The sequence below is a fragment of the Gracilinanus agilis genome, chromosome 6 (assembly GCF_016433145.1).
Source record: "Gracilinanus agilis isolate LMUSP501 chromosome 6, AgileGrace, whole genome shotgun sequence".
Taxonomy (NCBI): domain Eukaryota; kingdom Metazoa; phylum Chordata; class Mammalia; order Didelphimorphia; family Didelphidae; genus Gracilinanus; species Gracilinanus agilis.
This window is the reverse complement of record NC_058135.1, coordinates 228,110,096-228,135,253: the sequence shown is the minus strand read 5'-3', so window position 1 is coordinate 228,135,253 and position 25,158 is coordinate 228,110,096. Positions and strand designations below refer to the sequence as shown.

General features: G+C 40.3%; 1 protein-coding gene across 1 annotated transcript in view; it reads left to right on the top strand.

The window, feature by feature from the left end:
* The first annotated feature begins 8,994 nt into the window (after positions 1 to 8,994).
* The window catches only part of DNAAF9 (dynein axonemal assembly factor 9), a 129,836-nt gene continuing 113,672 nt past the window's right edge, over positions 8,995 to 25,158 (top strand). The window contains exons 1-4 of the mRNA XM_044680921.1: positions 8,995 to 9,024; positions 9,812 to 9,908; positions 11,001 to 11,107; positions 16,931 to 17,008. Coding sequence (XP_044536856.1) covers positions 9,010 to 9,024; positions 9,812 to 9,908; positions 11,001 to 11,107; positions 16,931 to 17,008 — 297 coding nt within the window. The 5' untranslated portion in view covers positions 8,995 to 9,009. The remainder of the gene's footprint in view (positions 9,025 to 9,811; positions 9,909 to 11,000; positions 11,108 to 16,930; positions 17,009 to 25,158) is intronic.

Sequence of the window (25,158 nt, the reverse complement as noted above, 5' to 3'; positions counted from 1 at the left end):
TTTATAATATTTCTTTTTGGAGATATCATCAGCTTCTGTGGTTTTAAGTATCAGTTTTGCAGGTCACTCCCAAATCTATACACCTAGCCCTAATCCTTCTTTTTAACTCCACTCAAAAATCAGCCATCTCATGGATATCTTCTCTTGGATGACTGTCAGCTACTTAAACTCTACATGTTCCCAAAAGAATTCATTTTGTATATAATTTCCATAGTTGCCACAGGAAGTCATCCCTAGGTTAGAGAAGAAATGTCATCACATTCTGGACATGCCAAGAATGTTATTTATGATGAGGCAAATTCTTTTGGCTCCTGCCAGACTTTGTATATTCTGAGGGGATTTGACAAAAATGCTCTGTGAGAACCTTAGATCCCAAAGGCAGCTCTTCTGGGGTTTTCATTTTTCCTGTAGATAAGTTCTCTCTGGTTTAAGGAGTGTCTTGAGCTTGCTTCTGAGCTACTGTATAATCATGTAGTCTTAGGCAAAAGAATTAGGTCACAGGATTACTTTGTTAGGAAAGTTCAGGCAAGAACATATTAGCTGGAAGGAAACGCAAACCAATTAACCTTATTTTTAAACTTGCACTTAAGAGGACAGATTCAGGCTATGGTTCTTTTCTCTGGCAATGTGTTTGAGAGAGAGCAAGTCTCTGCCTGGTCCATAAGACACATAGGCATCAGAGCCCCAAGTAGAAATGTTTTCCCTTGGGGCAAAAACAGTTTTTGGGGAAGGGTGGCAATATTGACAATAGTCTAGTATGGTGTCATTTTGAGACAGAGTAGGAGGGGAAGTGGGATAGAGCTTTAGCCCCAAGAAAGTTTTGGGTGGAAAAGGCAGTCCATGAGAGAGGAACACCACAGTAAAGGGAACCTAGGAATGCTCTGGAGCAAAGTGAGAAAGAGGGGTCATGGGGTACAAGCCAGAAGAGAACCGAAAGGCACAATCTGGACAGCCCTGGAGAGGCAATGCAATGTTTCCCTGGGACAAAGCCCTGATTGCCCCCATTCTACTTATGGTAGGTAAGGATCCTAAATTCACTGGGGGTTCTTTGAAACTTTTGTCAAAATATTTGAAATTCTTGAGATAAAACCAGAACATTTCATTTTGGGGGAAACTGTTAGGGAGACATATAAGAGAGCATCTGAGAATATCTAAATGCTACATGTTTGCACTTACTATATATATATATAGACAACATACTTGCAGGACACATATTATATATATATAATATGTGTCCTGCAAGTATGTTGTCTAGGCTAACTCAGCGTTTTAGTCTTTCCTGTAAGGGGTGGTAAGTTGGTTGCATTTGTGCAAAAAGCTCCTGAAGGAGTCGATTAAAAGTCTACTTATGCATTTACTTAGGAACCAAACACTTTATTTACTATTATAGAATGTACTATAATACTATATAATACTATAATACTATAATACTTCACTACTCTTCCATCCAGACTGGACAACAGGCCAAAATGGCAAGAGTGATGTGCAAGGATCAAATTCTAAGGCTCTCTCTCCTGGTCAAAGTATTTTTCCTGTTCAAAAATGCCAGCGATGCAGTCTCTACTATGCATGTAGGAATGTGAGTAATGAAGTTAATAAACACCCAGGGTCAGAGAAGCCTTATTTGTCAGGCAGATATGGGACTTAATGAAAGACTTTGGCATGCAGAGTTTCTTGAATTATGAGATATTCTGACTTTTCAGATACTCATAACTCTCTCATCTACCTGTTGATAATCTGTTTTTCCAACCAGAATGACAATAGCTAGCCTTCCTTGTTCTTGTGGCATTTGGTGTTCGAATATTATAGTCTATGGAATTTATTAACTGAACAGAACAGAATCCTTTGTTAGCTTTTTACTAGATTAAGCCAAGTTAGTTTGTTACATCTTGACCCTCACTTTTACCTTTCCCTTTGTCCATACCTCATTCTTTCATAGCTTTCTGGCTCTTCCAGCCTTACAAAATCTCATTTGGACCCTGACTCTTCACCATGGTATTTCTGGGTCCTCATCCTATGTTGAAACTATGTGCGCCCCTCTCTGCTGTTCTCACAGACCCTGCTCCATCTGTGCCTTCCCATTGCAAGCTATAAAGGCAATCAAGCCCAGGTCTCCTCTCAATCCTATTTGTTCCAACCTTTGGCTTTGGGGTGAGGCAGGTCATCTCCCAGAGATGACTTGGAGCTCCCATCTGGCTCATCTGAAGAGTAAAGATGGTGAGGCCAGGTTTCCCATTCCTTTCTTATGGTCCTTTTCTTTTCTTTGGGCTTCTTTGGTTCTCATGCCAAGTAATCTCTGTCTGCAGCCACAGTTCTTCCTCTGAGCCTACCTCTTCCCCCTCATTCACCCCTACACAATCCTGCCTTATCCCAGTTAACTCATGATCTAGCTTTTCACGCTCCCACCCACACTCACAAATCAAAGACTGTGTTTGTACATGGGTCTGAGAAAGTGGATTTGTGGCTCTTTTGGGCCATGGTGGTGAATAAACAAATGCACATGAGTCAAAGCCCAAACTAGGATAGTGGGATTGAGAGGACTGATGAAGTAGTTACTGGAAGCAGTAATCATGGGCCAATTTTCTTGGCATCCTTCTTTGCTTTAGGCCTTATTGCTTAATCTCATTCATCTCACCTTGATAAATATCTGGAACTCTTGGTTTTTGTTGGTCCCACAATCCCCAGTGTCCTCCTACAGAGCCCTTTACGACTCACACATTACTAGCCTATTACTAGCCCACCTAAGAATCTCTCCAAAGTTCTCTGTGTGTCCAGACTGCCATAGCAGGAGTCAGGACATGTTTTATAGCTTATCATAGAATTACTGTCTACTGATTATCAGGTTCAGTAATATATATCGTCGGGTTATGAGCACCAAGAGTGCTGGAGAGGCAGGAACTGTCTAGCATAGCCTACAAGGAGGCTTTTAGCTCTGACTCGAGGTGCTTTACTTTGAGCATTCCTAGCCTCTCAGAGGTCGGCTTAGCTGGGCTCCCCAGATGTGAAGCTGGCCTAGAAGGTTGCTCTTTATTAGTCCTTGTCCCCTTGCTGGCACCGCATATACAAGGCAGTGCTAAAGGACACCAATTCATTGGGGCCTCTCGTTTCCCTCCGTGTTCAAAAATACAGCCGCTTCTTTCTCTTGTAGGAATTGACAGCAGATACAACGAAGGCTGCAGGGAGCTGGCAAATTACCTTCTGTTTGGTTTGTACAACCATAGTGCCAGTGACACCGAGAGGCCAGGGTTTACTGAAGAAGTCCTTGATGGTAAGTAGTGCGTAGTAGTTTCTTTTCATATGTGAAGAAAGAGAAGTTTTTATTTCTATAAAACTTTTATTTTCCACAATCTGTTTCTTAGATCATTAATAAGCACCCAGAATCATACTCTGGTTATTTTAAGTAATCATTTTCTTATTTACTGATGCTGCATGCATCGTTCTCCATTTTCTCTTTAACCCCTGTCCACCTGCTAAACGGTACCAAATAGGTAGCCACAAGCTACCTGTTGGGAAATAAATGAACTTTAGTGGAAAAAAGTAAACATCAATTAGTGGTTCCAGATCCCTTTAATAAGGTCTTGGTTTCTTTTTAATTACGAACTACGTCTGCACTCCTGCGGGTGTTTACCTCCTACCAGTTTAGGCAATGAGACCTGTTGGGAGAGAATCTTCTCTCAGACTGACTTGTGAACGTGCGTGACGCCCGCTTTCCTGTGCTGCAAGACTGCTCCTTCGAGGAAGGATTTGACCTTGAACCTCAGTGTAGGAATAAAGTTCCCTTCTGATGGCGCTGTCTTTAGAGGTGCTTTTCTGTACTCCTGTCACTAGTGGAAATGCAGGCGCTGGCATCATCGGCTCGCGCCTTTCCTGCCTTGCCTCTCGCAGCTGTCCTGTGTTGGCAGAGCTTCAGGGGATGGACTCTGCATCATCTACTTAGTTTTATGATTTCTCTGCCAGTTGGGGCAGAAGCCACTGGGAAAGGCAAATGAGCATGGGACACCAAAGGAAATATCTGACTTGATGCTTAGTCTGCTAGTGAGGTACCTTCTGAGGATGAAAGTTCTCCATAGATGTTGTCTAGATACATTCCATCCATATCTCTTTTTTATAAGTAAGTGAGAAAATGCAAAAAGGGGAAACTGAAAGAAGTCTGATGTATTTTTTAAATCCTAAAACAGACTTATGAGAAAGAAAACTAGCCACATTCAGAGGAAGAACTGTGGGTGGCAAAACACAGAAGAAAAACAACTGCTTGAACATTTCTATTAAAAGTCTCATATCTTCCATTTGCCCCCTAACGTCCCAGAGAAGTTATCTGGCTTTTTCCTCCTGGATGAAAAACAAAAAGCAGCTCTCCCTGGATCTCTGGGTTCTGAAGAGCTCAAACTCTACAGCATACCGCCGGATTGTTTTTGAGCAGATAAGCAGCAGGGCCAGGTCTCTGCAGATAGAAACCCGTGACCAGGCTTGCAAGCAAACAGGGCCACGTGTGTAGTCTAGGGTTAGAGCAGCTGTTTGGCGCTGCTCGTAGGCCTGACTCTTGAAGAACGTTTCTCCAGTCTCTCCTCCATCAACAGATGATCTCATTTATTATTTGAAACTGAACTCTGTACCAAGCATTTTGTCCTCATCTCACTTTCAGTTGATCCTTCAATTTATTTGGATATTCTTCTAGGAGGCAGCATGGCACAGTGTGATGTAATGGACCTGGAATCAGAAGACTTGGATTCAAATCTTGACTTCAATATTGACTAGCCTTATGACCTTGGTCTAATCCCCTAACTCAGAGGAGCCACAGCTTCCTCCTCTGAGAAAGAGGGATAATAATGATTTGTGCTGCCTCCCTTAGAAGGTTATTAGGAGGATAATGGGAGCAAACATTTAGAGCTGGGAGAGGCCAGTGAAGAAACTGCGACCCAAAGAGGTCAAGTGACTTGCCCTCAACTTAGATAATATCTACAAACCATTTTATAAGCCTTGCAGCTCTAGCTAAATGATGTGCTATTACTAATTCATTCCTTGTACATGTTCAGACCAAAAAGAGTATAGTGCCTTTGAAGCCAAGGAGAGAATATGCGGACAGGAGAGAGGGTTGGTCAGTGCTAATAAATGCTACAGAGGTTAAAGAAGGTGAAAACTGCCCCTCCTCTAAAAAAGGCCATTTTAATTGACAGGATCCTAGTGACCTCTGAAAGAACAAATTTAGTGGAATGGTGGGAGCTTAAGGTAGATGGTAGTGAAACCCTCTTGAGATAGATGTTATATAGTGCTTTAAAAAAGAATCTTCCCTTCCCTTTTGCATAAATAAAATCAATGTAGTTAGAATAAAATATAAAATATAGGCTGAGGAAACAACCTTGGCATAAAACATTTCTATTAAAAGTCTCATATCTCAAGTCTATAGTTTTAAAATGATGGTGAAAAGATATGAATAAATAGTTTCTAAAAGAGGAGGTACTAGCGACAGCCATCTAAAAAAGTATTTAAAGTAATTATAGATAGATAAATACAAATTAAAACAACTCCAAAGTTTTACTTCACAGCCATTAAATTAGAAAAGATAAATAAAAGGAATAATTCAACATGAGGAGAAATGTAGAGAGGTAGTTGAACTGATTGGTAGAGCTATTAGACCAACCATTTTGTAGAACAATTTATTATTTCTTCTCTTTAACCCAGTGACCCAATTATTGGGTTGATATTTCAACAGTGGTTATTGATCAACAGAAAACCAAAAAAAACCTATGTGAAAATATTGATAGCAGCACTATTCGTAATATTTTTAAAAAACAGAATATCAAATCTTGTCCCCTAGGATTAGGGAATGGACAAGCAAACTGTGGTATATCAATATTATGAAATATTATTGTTCCATAAAGAACAACAAATATGAAGAATTTAAAGAATATGGGAAGACCTGTAGAAAGCGATTTAGATTAAACAAAGCAGAGTCAGAATAATAGCCTGCATAGTTACTACAATGCTATAATTGAAGGCAAATTTAAATGGCAATAATACTTGGATTAAAAACCTTGGTTACCATAAAGCATATATCAGTCCTTTCCTTTATTAAATTTCTCTTTTATCTGCTATTTTATTTGACTTCATTTGCTGTTTACTGATGTCTGAATTCTACATTGTTTTCCCCATGGTCTTGTCTTGTCCTTTGTCCCTCCTTTTGATGAATATTTTTCCAGAGAGGCTGTAAAAATGGGTCTTTAGATGACTTAGACCCTGAAACCACTAGGAATAGAGTAGCTAAAAATACAAGATAAAGCTTGTCTCTGAGAGAAAGAAAGAAAAACAGAAACAGATTCCAGTGATATGAAGGCAAAAATGTGCTGGCTTCAGTGCCCTGGCCCTTCTCTGGGAGCCCTGGCTAAGCTGGTCAGGCACTGTTGAGGAGCAGCAGCCTGGGCAGCCCAGAAATAGCTTCCGCCAGTCCTTTTAACAGGTAGAAAATTGCTCCCATGTAAGGTTGCATGTTCTAGATTTTAGTCCAATGACCCTTTTATGCTGTTCTGCTCACTCTGGGGGAGTATACATTATTGTAAGTCTGATGAGTCTTTTGTATGCCAGAACAAATTTTAGCACTAGAAATGATTCCCTTAACCTTCTGCTGTTTAATCAGGTACATTTTGGAACTCTGATAATTGCTTCAGTCATTTGACTTTAACTAACCATGATTATTCTCCTGAAGCCCAAAGAGCTGCCAGAGATCCATTTAAAGAAGTTATTTTTACCCATAAAGACCCTTGCTACCTTCCAGCCTTCCCTGCATTCAGAACCAAGGCGATAACCTTTCCCAGGCTAACAGTTCAGGTGCTTTGCCAGAGTTCGGGTCTGAGGGCTCCTGTTTATTGCTCTGAGACACATGAAATGAAATCAAAAGGCCCCCCAACTCTGATGTCTGAGAGATAACCCGTACCACAGTTTGTCAATGATCATGAAAACACAAGCAAATAGCCTCTCCTCATTTAGTACTATTTTTCCTGGGGTTGTAATAGACTTTTTCCTTTGTAATGACCTACTTTGTTTTTCCCTTTTGCAATTAAACCTAGTGCTTGGCCCCTTGTCAGTCAGATTGTAGGCCCGGAGCTAGATGGGACAGTTGATAGCAGAAAACTAAGAGCTATATTTTATAGTTCAACAAGCATTTATTATGCATTTACTATGTATGAGGCCTTATGCTCAGTTTTCAGAATACAAGGCTCAGTATAACATAGACTCTCATTCTCAAGGAACACTTTGAATATAGAGAAAAGGACAAGTATATAAACAACTATGATTGACAAGAAGATAAAAAGGGACAAAACAGAGAGCCAGGCAAGGGGCTTCTCATATTCATTATCTCTTATGAGGCTCTAGTGTTCCATTCCATTCATGTACCACAATTTGTTCAGCTGTTCCCTAGTCAATGGGCACATACTTTGTTTATAGTTCTTTTTTACCACAAAAAGTACTGTTAGGAATGTTTTAGTGAGGATAGTGTCTTGGCATCCCTGGGATAAAGGGTATATGAACAAATTCTTCTCTACCTCAGCATAATAGATCAATAGATTGTTAGAAACAGATAGATTTGGGTACTATATCTATCTAGCTATAGACTCTCATTCAATCTCTCTTATCTGGATTATTGAAGTGACTTTCTAAGTATTCTCTCTGGCATTATAGTTGGGTCAATTCACATCACCACTGGGTATTAGTGTGCCTATTTTCCCTTAGATCTGCCAACATTGGCTATTTACATTTTTTATCATTTTTTCTGAATCTTAGAATTGTTTTAATTGGCATTTTATTTACTCTTTGTGATTCAGATAATTTTCTCCCAAAATATTGTTAATTATTTGCATTTGTTTATCTTTATATTCCTTCTCTCCTTTGGCCCCTTATCTATCAAAGAATAGATCCTGGTCTTATATCCATCACACCAATTCCATCTGGATCTTGGATACCAGACTTTCATCAGAAATATTTGATGCCAAAGGTTCCTCTCCCTCCCCCTTTTGTCAGCTTCTCTTTTTTTTAATCCTTGCTGCAATGGTTGACAGAATATTTTCCAAATGCTCAGGTAGCATAAAAATAATTTTATTGAGGAAAAAAATGCTTTTTTCTTCTTATGCTTCAGTCACAATGTAGCTTTCAAATAAAATTCCAGACTCTCATATTCTCAGCAGGAGGAAATGAGGTATCTCAGGGGGAAAAAAGACCTTTTAGGTCAGAAGTCCTAAGATCAGGTCCTGACGTTGTTATACAGTTCTTTTTTTAAAAACCCTTACCTTCTGCTTCTATCTTAGAACTGATACTAAGGTTTCAAGGCAGAATTGTAAGGGCTAGACCAGTGGTTCCCAAACTTTCTTGACCTACCACCCCCTTTCCAGAAAAAATATTACTTAGCACCTCCTGTCACATACTATCACCACCCCCTGACAGTTATTCACCTCCCCCAAATACACCTGTGGCCATCACTGCTCTCCTGCAGCACCCACCAGGGGGCGATGGTGCCCACTTTGGGAATCACTGGGCTAGACAATTGAGGTTAAGTAACTTGCCTAGTCACATAGCTAAGAAGTGTCTGAGGCCAGAGTTGAACCCAGGACCTTCTATCCCTGAGCCTGGCTGTCTATCCACTGAGCCACCTAGTTACCTACTTTAGTAACCCTGAGTAGGTCACTTAATCTCTTTGAGTGAGCTTCAGTTTCTTTCTCCATAGAATGGAAAAATAAGACATATTATATACCTCTCAGGATTATTGTGAAGAATTTGGCTAAATGTAAAAAGTCTAATAGAAATGTGATATATGATTAACAAATGGGTTCATTCAGCTTTTAGATTGTTATAGAATGTCTCATAAACGTAAGTGCTCATACTTCCTCTCATATTTCTGTTCCTTTTACAGATGTAATTGTTCTGATCAAACCTGACAGTGTTCATCTGTACTGCAATCCTGTGAATTACCGTTATCTCTTGCCCTATGTAGCGCATTGGAGAAACTTACATTTTCACTGCATGACTGAAAATGAGGTGAGGAAATGATGGAATTGCACCCCGTGAGCATCCTTCCCCTGAAGAGGTACTGACCTCAGAAACGAGCTGCAGAAAGGGATTTAAAATCCGGAGGAATGCCTAGAATAATAGCAGACATTTCTGTAGTGCTTTGAGATGTACAAAGCACTCTACATTCATTATCTTCTTTAATAAAAGCTTATTTTCTTTTGGACAAGATATCAGATCTTCCTGTCTGGTAAGGGCTGCTTTAGGGAGCAAATTGTGTGCCCTTCCCTGGGCAGCAGATACTGGAGAAGAGGGAGAGCAGGGAAGGAATGGGATCTGCAAGGAGGCCATTGGTGTCCCTACTCTCCTTATCTGGACTGCAAAGGAAACCAGTTATATTGAAATACATTTATAAAATTTGTTTTTAAAGTTCATAGATTGCAGGTTAAGAACTCCTGAGCTAGAGCACAAGCGGTGTTTTTCTCAGAGTAGGAACTCTGCTGCCCAGAGCTCTTGGTCTCTGCCAGCAACAGCTAAAGCAGACCCTGGCAGCTAGTAGGGCAAGTACAAATTTATTTAACCTCAGACTTTTGTACAAACATTTATTAATCACCTGCCATGTTCAAGGCCCTGTGTCTGGGCACCAGGAAAGCTACGGAGACCTGGAATGGGAATTCTTGGAGAACTAAGTCCTCATCCCCGCTCTGCTACTCACTAGCTAGGTGACTGTGGACCAGTCATTCCCCCTCTGGCCAGACAACATTATCTTTAGGCACCCAACTTCCTCTCGGATTCATTGGTTTCCTTTTCTCTGTAGTATGAAAATGAAGAAGCTGCTGAGGAATTTAAAATCGCCAGTTTTGTGGACATGGTTCGAGACTGTAGTCGAATCGGCATTCCCTATAGCTCTCAAGGTGAGTATGTGGCTCCCAGTGATGCCTCGTGCTGGTGAGTGTGCTTTGGCCTTGCTTGTTCTGGTGAGCACCAGCAGCCTTGCTTTGGCCTTGCTTGTGCTGGTGAGCATCAGCAGCCTTGCTTTGGCCTTGCTTGTGCTGGTGAGCGCCGCCAGCCTTGCTGCTTGTGCTGAGAGCCAGGAGAGCCCTCGCCGCCTCTCCCTCCCATCTGCACTACATCCCACGGCCTCTAATAGGCAGCCACAACTGCCTGCTTAGGAATTCATGCCACAGACATTCCTTTTGAATAACTTTAAATAGTGCTTAAATATGGGCCTTCTCGAGTTATTAGAAGCAAGTCCTCAGGATCACTGCTCCAAAGAGAAGGCTGGCCTAGTGGTGCATTAAAAATTATATGTAAAAGATAAAGGAAAGACACTGGCTCAGTCTAGAAAGTAGTGTGTTTTCCAAGGAGTTTTCATGTCAGGGCTCCCATGTAAGGAAGGAAGAATCTTTTTGGCTTGGCAAGTTTCCTTTTTTGGGACTGAGGAAGTTGGCCGACCATGTTTCCTGTGGGGTAGAAGCCAAGCTTGAGTCTATTATAATGACATCTACTAAATGATGCAAGATGTCTGCAACAGAACAGTTATTTGGCACTTTTCTCCTTAGGAAAAAAAAAGTATGTAAACGTTTATTACAATGAGATGTGGATTTATGGGACTCGAAGATAATTTCAGTAACTCTTCCCCCAACTCCAAGCCCCAGTTGCACATGGGGTGTTGTTATAAAACTGCGGCTCCCTCTGGGTAGAGGCTTTGGATTAGATCTGTTTGGATCTTGAATATTTATACATTTTTTTCTTCTTGAATTCTCATTCCCTGTTCTAGTCTGTGATGACTTCATTGGGTTTTCTGGTTTGTGGTGGTGGTATTTTTCCTGAATGAGAACTTTGTGACATACAGTAAAAGAACTTTTCTATCCCTTGGAGGTCAGAGCAGACCCCATGCCTTCCTTCAAGGCTGACAATGCTTGTTTAGGCTCAGGCTGGGCCTCTGCCAGATCAGGGCCCATCACAAGCTCTTTAACAGGCTCTCCTCTTTTGGCTTCTTCCAGGGCACCTGCAGATATTCGATATGTTTGTGGTGGAGAAGTGGCCAATTGTTCAGGCTTTTGCACTTGAAGGCATCGGCGGGGATGGATTTTTTACCATGAAATATCAGGTATATCTAAAAATACTCATCTTTGTCCAACATGCAGAAATGACAAACCTCAGCTTGGTGTGGCCGTCTTCTGTGGAGGCCTCTGACCACAAGACCTCCCGGGCATCTCCATCACACTGGGGGAGAGGGCACTATCATAGGAAGTTAGCGAGGCTGCTGGAAGTGTGTGTGTATCTGAATGGCAGTCCTCAGGCCTCCACTATCTACAATAAACAAGATGTTTTTCCTTTCAGATTTCAATTCTTTCCAACAAACATTTACTAAGAGCTTCCTCTATATGAGGCACTGTACTGGGGAGGCAATAAGACACAAAGACTGCCCTCAGGGAGCCTGTGTACTCATAAAGGGGGTGATTCATGTACACAGATTACAGCTTACACTTACTTATATAAAGCTTACTGTGAACCAGACACTCTGCTAAGCACTTTGTATTCATTTTCTCATTTGATCCTCACAACCACTTGGGGGGCAGGGGGCAAGGGTTGTTTTTATCCCCATTTTACAAATGAGGAAACTGAGACAACTGAGGTTAAGTGAATTGTCCAGAGTCACACAGATAGTAATTGTTAATGTCTGAGGCTGGATTTTAACTTGTGTCTTCCTGACTCCAGGCCTTTTATGCACTTTAGGGGTGCCACTTATCAGTAGGATAAGAGATTGAGTGTGAAAGGGAAAGTCCAGGCATATGAAATTTCCTAAGGGAAAGAACTTTTATAGGGAAAAAATACTGTTAGAAAAATTCTCATAGAAGCCATCCCTTCTGGAAGCTGAAGAGTGAGTGGCTCTTAGAGCTCATATACAGACCAGTTTGGGGGACTTTCTGCTTTTTCTTCAGGCTTTTCTCAGATTTAGTCTAATTCAAACACTATACTATTCATTTTATAGGGCTCAAAAACTATTCTCTTTTGCTTCCAGCTCTTGGCAAGGCCAGGCTTCACTCAAAAGGGCAGCTGTCATAAGGGGCATCATTTTTCTTTCATTGCCTTGGGCTTGCTTGGCTTTTCTAAGATCTGCTTTTCAATTTTTTTCCTTTTTTGGTTATGAACCAGACAAACATGAATATTTACCATAAACAAAGAACAGAAAAAGAAAATTTTATGCGAAACAGTGAATCTCTTATAAATCCATTATGAATTGAAAAACCATCAACAAACATTTCAGTATTTAATGTGCAATATGTAAAGATCAAAAGTAGAAGTGCATTATGATCCTCTTAAAATTTGTTTTTTAAAACTACATGTTAATTTTAATAAGGTAGTAACAAAATTGCCCTGTTTAATTCCCTTCTGAATGTTTTCATTTATTTCTGTTGATCTTTGTTTTATTGATTTTTCTTTTTTTCTTTTTGCTTGTCTTATCCCTACCTATTTACTCTCCATTCCTACCCATCCTCATAAAGAAGCGTCTTCCCTTGTAATAAACAGAGTCAAGCAAAACAAATCCATGTGTTGGATGTGTCTGAAGACATATATCTCATTCTGCACTGTTAGTCTAACTCCTCTACGACTCATCCGTCTTCTGAAGGCATGATGGGTCACTGTGTTGAGTTGATCAGGGTTATGAAGACTTTTCCTTACTGTGGTCATCTTGTAAATTATTCTCCTGGCTTCTTCATTTAATTCTGCATCAGTTCATCCAAGTCTTCCCCCTTTTCTCTGAATCCTTCATATTCATCATTTCTTATCTCATGATAATGTTCCATTACATTTAAGTGCCATAATTCAGACATTCCCCAGGTGGTGGGCACACTTTGTTTCTAGGTCTTGACTTTAAAAGAGTATTGCTATAGATATTTTTGTAATGTGGATCCTTGTATTCTCCTTTGCCTGCTTTACTGTAGAGTCCTGAGTGTTTGGATTCCTTGTGATCCTAACTTTGATTGTTTCTTTAAACCAGAATTGATTCCTAATGGGACTGACATTGGTCCTGACTGCACCCATACAAGGGTTCTTCTTCAAGACCAGGATCCCTAAGATGGAAAATCCAGCACAACTGGTTATGTTTATGAGTTCTCATTTTAAAAAGGAAAAAATATTATACACTTCTTTTTTTATCCAGATAATACCATTGATATCATCCTTAACAAATGTGTGATCTCTTAAAAAAATTTTTTTCCCAGTAGTGAGGAACCTACTTCTGAATCTGAAATGAAAGAAGAACCATATTTCTCTGAATCTGGAGCTTAAATGATCACACAATTACACCAAGAAGACTGGGGTTAGAGATACTAATATAGCAAGACAAAGTAGACTGGTTACTACATAGAGACTAAACCTAAGAAGCTGGCATTATTGGCCCAGTTTACAAACCCCATGGAACTGACTGACCAGGAAATATTCACTGGGTTCTCTGAATCAAGGGATAACCAATGACTGTATCTCAGAGTTTTCCAAAGGACACAGTCTGTCTAGGTCATGTCTCTTCTTTTTTTCAGTCAATTAACCTAGTATTTTCTCAGTCAGAATCACAGAATTGTAAAGTTGGAAGAGTTGCTGTCTCATCTAACCTGTACCTAAGAAGGAATCCTCAAAAATAAAATGAATAATAACAAAAAAATTAATAAAATATATTTGGCAAAGTGATCAATCATCCAACCTCTATTTGAAGATCTCCACTATTTTATATTTTGTTTTTAAAACCCTTAAATTCCACCTTAGAATTGATACTAAGTATCAGTTCCAAGGCAGAAGTGTGGCAAGGGTGAGGCAATTGGGGTTAAGTGACTTGCCCAGGTTCACCCAGCTAGGAAGTGTCTGGATTCAGATTTGGAACCAGGACCTCCCATCTCTAGATCTGGCACTCTATCCACTTGCCACCCCAGAAGCTGCTATTTCCCAATAAAATCCTATGATTCTATGATCTGACATGAAGAAAGTATGAATGTTTCACAAAATCACATAACTTTAAGCATTAGAATGAACTTCAGTGACCCTTTAGTCCACTTGTGCCCAAAAGCGCCCAACAATTAGTCATCTGAAGTTCCTGCTCAAAGAACTTCCTTTGGGGATACCCAGCAACTCCTCAAGTTTAAACTTGCCTCTTTGAAACTTCTGCCAACGGCTCCTAGTCCTGCCCTTTGGAGTCAAACAGAACAAACGAATCAAATCTTCAACATGACAGCCTTTCCAATGCCTGGAGATCACTATTACATCCTACTCCCCGCTCCCATCCTCCATTCCCGAGTTCTCTCTTTTCTAGGCTAACATTCTCCCATCTTTTCAGATGATCTTTATTTGACATTGTTGGCCCAGAGCCTCATCATGGTATCCTGTAGTATGAAACATATAAGCATCATGCTCAAGTTGCTCAGTGCAAAGAGCTCCAGACCGGGAGTTGGGAGGAATTGGGTTCAAATCTGGCCTCAGACACTTTCTAGCTGTGTGACTGTGGGCAAGTCACTTAACCCCACTGGCCTAGCTCTTACCCCTCTTCTGTTTTGGGACTGATACTTAATACTGATTCTAAGACAGAAGATAAGAGTTTCTTTAAAAAGACAGAAACACATTGACCTCACATAAAGAGATTTATTTCTAAACTTCTTCCCAAGGTTAGTTATTTTGTCAGTCTAGTAACAGAGGTATTTGTGTAGGTAGCAACGTGAGAGGTGCCAGTAGGGGAGCAGCTTTTAGCTGAGCTCGGAGGAGCCAGGAGTCTCCACCAACCACAGGTAGCCAGAGCCTGTGTTAGAAGCAAAATAGTGAGATGCTAGGAAGTGGCCTTTCTAGGAGAGCCCATACCAGGAGGACACAAAAACAGAAGCAGTAGCCTTCTGGGAATGCACAGCAGAGCTTTATGGTTATTTCCTTTTTGAAATGACACTGAGTTTTTCCCTTTTTCACATAAATGAATAACTGACATATATGCAACCCTTGAAAATCAGCAAAAAGCTTTATAGCTGTTATCTCATTTGATCCTCACACTAGCCCTGGGAGGTAGGGAGGGAGGGACTGAAGGTATTATTAGTCCAATTTAAAATCAATCCATGAATCAACTAGCCCTGTGCTAGGTGCTAGAGATACTGTGTCCACCCAGTGTGACTAGGAGCCTTTCCTTTAGTTCTTGAGATTGCTTGAATGCCAGTGGAATGCATGGACTTTCCATTGGTTATCCTTTACTTTCAGTACATGATCAGTTCACTTTTTTCCCCAATTACAAACTTCTCTGAAGATATTATTATTATTATTATTATTATTATTATTACCTTATAGATTTCTTTTTAAAGGGAAAAAGAAACAGTATGTGACTTTGGCTTTCCTGAGGACAAAATACTTGATTCCCTTTTAGGATTTCAGTAAGTTCTGAACTCCTATTCACAAAGATTTGCTTTTTTCTGCTTTTCCTTGGACCCCAGACCCACAATAGAGCAGATGTATAACTGAAGTTTTCCTATGTTGCCATCAATTACCATTAAGAAATTAGATTAGAAAAAGGAAAATAAATAATGATAAAATAATAAAATTAGATCTTCTTTCCTTGTTTTCTACCTCATTCACCTACCTTTTGCCCACTGTAACTCCATTTCTACTCCTGTGTCTTGCTTCCAGATTTCTGGACACTTTTTTCCTAGTCTCTGATGGTGGGAAAACCATCATCATGGAGCAGAAAGTTCTTTACAAACGTTTATATCTAATAGTCTATTATGGTGTGGACACCATAGTGAATTCTTGAAGATCATACAACTGGAGTAAAGGCTTTGGAAGGTGAAGCAATGTTGTATAGGTGAAGCCAGAAAATCTTTGAATTTAGGCCCAATGACAGCAGAACACTATGTAATTTCCCAATCAGGACTCCTAATAGGTCTGACTGTGTCTGTTGTCTGGGGACCACTTTAGCAGTATTCAGAAGGTTGGCCGCTGGTGGTGAATTTTTTCAATTGCAGAAACTCATGAAAAGCATGAGTTGTGCCAGTGGAGAGAAGCCTCACACCCCAGGTTCTAATCTCAGTGCCTGGCTTCTGCTACTGAAGCACTGAATAGCTGTGTTTGTGTGAGTGAGGGAAATCCAGTTGGTAAAATCTGAATTTAAACACCGCTTTAGTCAAACACCCATCTTATTCTTCCCCTTAGTGGTCTTCTTTTCATCTGTTTTGGTGAATATCATCACTAACCTCAAATTTCCATATAAATGCATTCTTGTCATTTTGGTTTCTCTTGGAAACAAATGGACCAGCAGCCATACTACTAAGTAGTCATCTGGGAAAGCTTATTTTAAAACAAACACACACACGCACACACACACACACACACACACACACACACACACACACACACACAGTCATTACACATTTCTGGAAATCACGTTCTGTCCTAGTTTATAAGCCACACAAGAAAACCAGTCCCAAAAGCGTAAGTAGATTTTTTTCCCTAAAAAAATATTGGTACCACTCACCTTATTCCTCAGTTTTTCGCTCCTCTTGAAAATACTGGCTGTACCCAAAAATCAAATCCATGCCTGAGGGACTGAGATTGCACCAATGAGGATAATCAGTATAATACACTTGACAGGTCTTAGGGTGGTTCAAGAATTCCCAGAATACTTTGAGCATTTAGAATGATTATTATTATTAGAATGAGTCTCCCAAGGTGACTTTCCTGAAGCAGACAGGCTTCCTGTAGATGTGTAATTTGTGGTCTGTTTATTAAAAAATTAGCTTTCATTATTTTGGTCACTACTCTTAGTTGCCATGCCTTTCCTGTGTGGCACAAAACCTGCAGGAGATGGGAACACTCTGGGGCTTTGGGCTCCAGGACCCTCTCACAGAACAGAAGTTTTTAAGGATTATTCTTAAAATATTGACTCCCTGTTTTTGCTTTTCTGTTTCAGCTGCAAGATGTAAGTGCAGATTTGTGGAAAGCATACAGCCGGATGGATCCTGTGTCACTGGAGACTTTGCTATCTCAGGTAATGGAATTGAACTCGACATGACTCCCAAACCAGAGCCAGATAATGTCCTCTCAGGGGAGGCTGGTCTTGGAGAGATGACCAGATCTTTTTCTTGGCTTTAGTTCAGCAATGGAATATGCTGCTCCCTAGATGTCTATCTTCCAGAATGCCGAATTTAGTATTGAGAAGCAGACTATTTTGGTGTCCTGTTTGAGGTCAGACGAGTGATATTTTTGGTTTGTCTGTGGCTTGTCAAAACCTTTTAGTTCTACTTTCACTTTTTAAAGTTTGGTTTTTTTTTTTTTTTTTTTTTTTTTTTTTTTTTTTTTTTTTTTTTTTTACCTTTACCTTCTGGTTTAGAATCAATACTAAGTATTGGTTCCAAAGGCAAAAAAGTGGTTAGGGCTAGGCATTTGTAGGTAAGTGACATGTCCAAGGTCTCACAACTAGGAAATGTCTGAGAATGGACTTGAACCCAAGATATTCTGTCTCTAGGGCTGACTCTCTATATTCAATGAGCCACCCAACTGTTCCAAATTCTCCTTCACTTTGCGTTTGCATACAAGTCTTTGTAATTTGTACATTTGTACATTTCTTTGAATCCTTTATACTCATCATTTCATTATGTGCTTCTCAGATTGTGTTTTATTACTATAGCATAGTAATTCCTATAATAAAGTATAATACTCAGCCATTCCCCAGGCACAGAGCAGATAATTGTCATTCCTTAGACTTTGGCTAGTTTTGGGTGCCCATTATTTCATTGTCATCCACAACTTCAAGTCCCAAATTCTTACCTAAGGAATTTCTTCAGCCATTCACATGGAAATAATGATTTAAAGAGAGAAGGGAGAGTCACCTGTGCCCTCTGGGCTCCTTCATGGAGTGCTTTCTTGCTTTGATAATTCTAGAAAGGGCACCTCAGGGAGCACAAATTGAGGAAACTGATACAACAGCTGACTGTAACTGCTGGATGGCAGGAGACTTGGACTCTTCCTGACTTTGACTTTTCGCAAAATGGGGAGAATGTTAAATGTTATTTTCCCCACTTCTTGGTAATGACCATAAGAACATAGGATTTAGGAATGATCTAATCCAACCCCCTTATTTTATAGATGAGACACCCAAGGCCCAAAGGGGAGGTGATGGATGGGCCAAGGCCATGCAGGCATTGAGCAGAATTGGAATTCCATTGGAAGCTCACTACTCTAACTCCAGGGTTCCTTCCCTTAATCCCACCCCTGTCCCTTGGCAATGACAGGATGATGATTGAATGTGGCACAGCATGTGAAAGCACATGGAGCCCTTGGAAGGCAAGCGCCAAACACAACCAACATGGCAGCTATTATTTGTGTTAGGTCGTTTTATTCTGCAGCTCAAGAACCTCAGGCGCCCAACAGCGGGTTGACTTCCTGTGATCATGCTTGTCAGTGTTAGAGGAGACTTCGGAACTCAAGCATGGCCGCATGTGATATTCTAGGACCAGGGCCACTTGAACTTTGGGGGACATTAATAGAGAATTGACTAGTAAGTTAATCTCAATTACATCTATTAGAACTCTAGACTCTTTGGGTTAAAAAAGGCTTTAAAAGTCTGGGCAGGAGCAGCTAAGTAGCCCAGTAGAGAGCCAGGCCTAGAGACAGGAGGTCCTGGGTTCAGGTCTGGCCTCAGACACTTCCTAGCTGTGTGACCCTGGGCAAGTCACTTAACTCCCATTGCCTAGCCCTTACTGCTCTTCTACCTTGGAACCAATACACAATATTGGTTCTTTTTTTTTTCCTCTTTCATGTCTAAGTTTATTTTAATTTTAATTTTTTATTTACACAATATTGGTTCTAAGAAGATAAGGGTTTAAAAAAAGTCTGGGTAAGGAGTAGAGATAGGAATAGGGGAGCGTCCCTTACCTGCCCTAAAAAAGAAACAATAGGTTCCTTTGTATAGAGAGCTCCAGCTGAGGCCTCTTCTTTCTCGGGTTATATAAAATGCAAATCAGGTTCTTCTAAAAATATAAAGGAAATCCTTCCTGCAGTCAAAAGTTCCTTCCTGCCTTCCTTCGATGCCCCTCTCTGTGGCTCCCCATGCTAGCCTGGGTTTTCAGCTGCCTTGGATCTTTTTCCTGGTCCTGCTTTCCAGAAAGGGGACTATCCAGAAACTTGATGCTGATGGAGAATTGGCTGTGTGTAGATCTTCTAGCCTAGGAAAGTTCCCGAGGACTTATGGGTCGGGATGGTGCGAGAGCCAGAATTTAAATTGGTTTGGGAGAAAGCTTTGTTTGATTTTGTAATTAGAAGTGCAGGCAATAGCTAAGTTCCAGTTGGAAGATAGTGTGACTGGTGTGGAAAGGATGTCCTGGGAGGTGGCTCAGCACTGCCCCTCAGTGGCCATGGAGACACAGAGCCACAGCGTTGGCTCTTTCCAAAAGGATTGACTTGCCTTTTTGCCTGCTAAATAATAACTCACTTATCTATGGTAAATGTTTGCAAATAGCTGGTTTACCCAGTGCTTCCCTTGACAATTCTGTGAGAACAGAGTTCTATTTGATAATTGCATTTCAGGGCAACCTCGCAGGGTAGATGTGATTTTTGTTTTTGCTTTTGTAGGTATTCTCTCCCTGTACCATTTGCGCATTTGATACCTTTTATTCTTTTCAAACTAGCATTTAGTTGAGTGTAGAGAAAAGTTCCTAAAGAACAATTCTTTCTTGGGTCGGAGTTTTGAGCATGAAGCCCACTTGGCAGATTTCTTATCAAATTTGTATTGGTCAGAGTTAACTAACCTGGTGAAAGCTCCAAAGGGACCAAAGGGCAGATTGACTGCCATGCCTTCCTTATTGTGACTGCCCAAATGGGCAGCACTGGGAGCTATTCCTGCCTAGTTCTCTTCCCTGGCTCTTCTTTGATCAATTTGGAATTTATTATAGGAGAGACAAAGAATATTATGCCTGAAGCTGGATTTCCTTGCACTGGTAGGAAGACCAAGGGACTTATTGTTAATGGATTTAGGTCCCATTTTTTTTTTCATTTTCCCCCCATTTCCAACCTGTATAACAGTCTAAGCTGGTTGCTTAAATATAGCCTTCTTTTTTTTTTTAAATTTTTTTTTTAAACCCTTAACTTTTGTGCATTGACCTATAGGTGGAAGAGTGGTAAGGAGGGTAGGCAATGGGGGTCAAGTGACTTGCCCAGGGTCACACAACTGGGAAGTGTCTGAGGCCAGATTTGAACCTAGGACCTCCAGTCTCTAGGCCTGGCTCTCAAACCACTGAGCTACCCAGCTTGCCCCCTATAGCCTTCTTGATTGTGATAAAGATGGACTTTCCCCCTCCACATCTGACCTAGTTGACTCTAGTTGTCCACATTATGTGAATATTGCATTTGTACTTGGACAAAATGGCATCATATTTGAACTATCTATTAAAGTTTGCATCCATGTTTGTAAGCAAGAAGAATAGGGTGAGAGAGCAGCCCATCCCTTGACAATCTTCAATCACTTCAATATATTCTCTTACATCTTCACTTACTCTTAGATTCTCTCTCTCAACCCTTCTGAGCTTTTGCTCTAATAACTTACATCCTTATAGCTGCTCATATTTAGGAGACCTAAGGATCCTAAAATGATCTTGTAGAAAAATTGAAGCCTAAGGGAGGTGGGGTGAAGTCACTATATTTCATTGGGTTATCCTAGGCATGATTAACTTTTCACATGAAGGGTAGACCCAAAGAGGTAGTTGTCAATGATGTCCTCCAGTAATAGATTGTAGAGTTCATTCTTGACTCAGAGATAAATAGTATTATTGACCTGAATGTTGTATAATTAGAATTTGAACCCCAGGACTCTCTCTCCCAGCACCCCACTTTCATTCTCACATTACGTCCTAATGTTTTGGAGATAAAGCTTGTGTGTGACCCTGCCCCTCACTTTCTTTTCCCCTGATGGCAGCTGGAAAAGTGGGTTTTACTCAGGCTTTTACTTTTGTCCCTTTATTTCTTTTACTTCAAGTGATTATTAATAAATCTTATAAAATATAATACCTGTAGTTATTGGATATTAATTTAAATTTTACAATATACTTATCATTTCTTTTAGATGATCTTCAATTTGGTAGGAGATTATTAGTATTCTGCAGAACAGGGATGACATTCCAAATAACCTAGTCGGACCCTTGTTAAACTATATCATAACTTAAATTTTTGGAGTCCTTTTTGCCTTTTGTTTTTAAATCACATTCATTTCTGAATATATCTTTTCCCCTCTTCCTACTCAAGAAGTTCTTTAAAAACAAAGATTAAAACACAAAGGGTAAAAAAAAAACATTTTAGTAAAACCAACCAACCAACACATTGACCATGTCCAACTGTAACTTTTTTTTTAACCCTTGCCTTCCATTTTAGAATCAATACTGTATATTGGTTCCAAAGCAGAAGAGGAGTAAAGGCTAGGCAATGGGGGTTAAGTGACTTGCCCAGGATCACAGTTGAGAAAATGAATGCTCAAAGAGGTTGAGTGACTTTACACAGGTGGACACCACTCAGCCTTCTCTTAGGCAAGCTTAATGTGGCATCAATCCCTTTTCTGTAGCACTGATCATTCATCTCTAGGGGTACTTTAATCAGTCTTTTATGTAGTATCACCACGTGATCTCTGAAAAAGAGTTACAAGAGGCAGCTGAGTGGCTCAGTGAATAGTCAGGTCTAGAGACGGGAAGTCCTGGGTTCAGATCTGACCGTAGACACTTCCTAGCTAGGAGTGGTGTCCACCTGTGTAAAGTCACTCAACCTCTTTGAGCATTCATTTTCTCAACTGTTCAATGAGCATGTTGGATTAGATGACAGATGATCTCAAAAGTACTGCCTATCTCATGCCTATGTGCCTATGACAGTAGAACTAGACTGCTATCCTCAGGTCTGTAAAGTTTATTTTATGAGGTGGATGCTAAGCAGTTTTATTATAATTACAGCAACAAAAATTTGGGTTGCACATAAAAATTTCTTGGCTAATAGAGTAAGCCTTGAATAATCCTTAAGTGATGCTGTGGAATCTCTGACCCTAGGGATCTTTAAGAAAGGGTGATTTTGATATTTACCAGCTTGGATTCTTTTGGCTCTCAGACTGCTTTGTGCCTTGCCTTTTCCTTTATCCTATGTAGCTAATAAATATCGTATTGGAGGTTGATAAAGCTGTTGTGGGTATATACTAATTTGTAGGCGGTGGATAGAAGGTTGGAAGCAGTTTGATACACCACTGAAACTGTTTATTTTCAGGAGAAGTAAGGATAGGAAATGGGATGTAGGAAAATAGAGAATATAGATCTAAATTTATATCACTATGCCTAAAAGTAACCCCTGTACTAAAATATCTAATAAACCCTAAAATCTGATTGCTTTCTTTGCAGTTTCTTCTTGCCTGACAAAGCAGGCCTAAATCTGGCCTACTCTGTCTAATCTTATATTAACTCCCCTACCTATCTTAAACTAATCAATGAATATTAAACTGTTAATAAACTCCTTAAAAATAAATTAAGAAATCAAACTGTCAGTGGAAAGACTGCCTGTCACAGTTGACACAGACAGTGCAGCAGCTTCTTTAAAGTTCTCAGGAGAAAAGCCCTCAGAGTGAAGCCCTTCTCCCTCAAAGTGCTGGGAAGAAGAAACCCCTCAGAAATAGACTCTTTATTTAACTTCGTATATGAATTCCAACTCTCAACAGCTAACTGCCAGATATTCCTAACAGAGAGCACAACACTGAAATCCCGACATCCTGCTCCGTTGGAAGACAGAGAAAATGGAGTCACTTAACTGATTCTTTCTCTTTCTTATAGTTTTTCTCTTAAAGAGACGGAGTGTAAACATGCCAAGCTATAATACAAATTAGAATATAAGGGCCATAACCAAGGTATAGTCAGCACTGGATAGCTTCAGAGAAGGGATCTCTCTCCCATGTTGTTGAAAGACTAAAGCTTTATGAAGCGGGTGGCAGCTGTGATCAGCCTGGAAATAACATGTAGGATTCTGACCAAAGGGGAATAAAACAGCTTGAGCAAAGACATAGGCACAAGAAGTATGATGAGGATTTGAGGGACCGAAGAGATTAGTTTAGCTGGAACATAGGGCTCGTGTATAGGAGAAATACCATAGGGTCCCAGATCTAGAGTTCAAAGGGTCCAGAGGTCATCTTGTTCAGTTATGAGGAAATTGAGGCCCAGAGCGGTTAATTGACTTATCAAAGATTGCTTACAGAGGAAATGGCAGAGGTGAGATTTGCCACCAGGTGGCAACAGAAGTCAATCCCAAATTTAGTACTCTTCCCACTACACCAGATTAGTGTAAGATAATGTTTAAAGCTAGAGCCATACTGTGGAGGTCCTTGATTGTCAACATAAGGAATTTGTGCTTTATTTAATAAATCCTGGGGAGCCATGAAAGGTTTTTAATTGGAAGAGTATCATGCCCATAGAAGTGCTTAAATCAATCTGTCAGCAATATAGAGAATAAATTAGAAAGCCTGCAGACTGGAGGCAGGGAGGCTGGAATAGGAGGCTATTCAAATAGACCAAGGAAAAGGATCAGAGCCGAGTTCAGATGGGAACAGAACTAAAAGGAGATAATGAATAGGAGAGACATTATGGAAAAAAGGAAAGATCAGAAAGGCAAGTAGAGGAAAGTGGTCAACAGCATCAGATGTGGAAAGAGTATAATGTAATACTACTAGAAGGGACTACAAGAAAAACAAATAGATTTGATGATTAGGAAGTCTAGGGTTATTGGCTTCCTTAGAGAAAATCTAGATCAACCCTCTCATTTTACAAATAAGGAGAGTGAGACTGTGGAGCTTTGGCGACTATTCCCAGGTGACCCAGAACCAGGACCTCAGTGCAGATCTCTAGTATCTCAATGCATGGCTGTTCCAGCTACTGTGCTCTCTTATTGATGACCTTAGAGGAAAGAGGGTAGACAGAGAGAGAGCTGATGCCCTTGTTACCCTGTATATGGCCAGTTCATGATATTAGAAAAGTCATCCAAAGTAATGAAAAATTTCCAGAAAATATACTTTTCCCTCTTTAGTTCATGTCTGCCACACAGTTAATAGTGATGATGATGATAAATAAATGAGGTTATTAAAGTGTGTTAAGGCAGTCCTGTGATGTTAGTACTGTATGTATTATCCTCATTTTACAGATGGAAAAACTGAGGCAGGCTTTAAACCCAGGTGGTCCTGAATCCAAATCTAGCAGGTCCTGAGTTCCCTGAAATGTTTCTGCTGTTCCAGCAATCCCTGCTGTGACTTTCAGTCAGTCATTGAAAGTCTTATGAGTAAAGCAGTTGTTGAGTTCTATGTGCACATTGTAGCAACCTTGAGGTGCCTACAAAGTCTCAGAATATTACTAGGGAAGCTTCTGCCTCTGTGAAAAGACTCAGTGTCCATATCATGAATGTTGTTTGTTTTTTACTTTTGATCACTTCAGTCCCCAGAAAAAGACAGAAGTTGTTAGCACTTGTTTGAGTTTAAATGACTTTGTACTTTTATAAGTTATATTAATGCTTTTTGCTTTTACACCATAATAATGTCTAATTCTGCCCTCCTCTTCTGAAAACCCAGCCTTATACACAACTTTGTGTGAGGATGTATGCAACACACTCGCACTCAGCCCCTGCCTCTCCTCTGAGAGTATGGTGGAGGCTTTCAGCTTCTGTTCTCTGAGGCTGGTATTCCTGGCAGTCTGGATTCCATTGCCTTTCCATGCTGTATTCATTTACATTCCTTAAATCCAGACTTATTACATAGTTCTTCCCTTCATGCACTTGGCAGTTTAGCCAAACTGGCCGCCTTGCTGTTCCTTTCCCATGACATCCCACCTTAGGATCATCCCTCATTTGAAGGATTCCCCCCCCCCCCCCCGTGGACCCTCTCCTGATCTTAGCTCTAAGTGCTCCCCTCTTCATCATTCCCCACCCTGCCACATCCCAGGAAATGACTTTCTATTCACCTTGTAAATACTTTTATGGTTTTTGTATGTACTACTGCATATTTTACCAATAAACTCATTTTTTCTATTTACTTTGTGTTTATTTAGTATGTATACATGTTCTCTCCACCACCCCCACCCCCACCTCCATAGAATGTAAGTTCTTTGAGTCTAGGCACTATTTTGTTTAAATCTTTGTATTCCC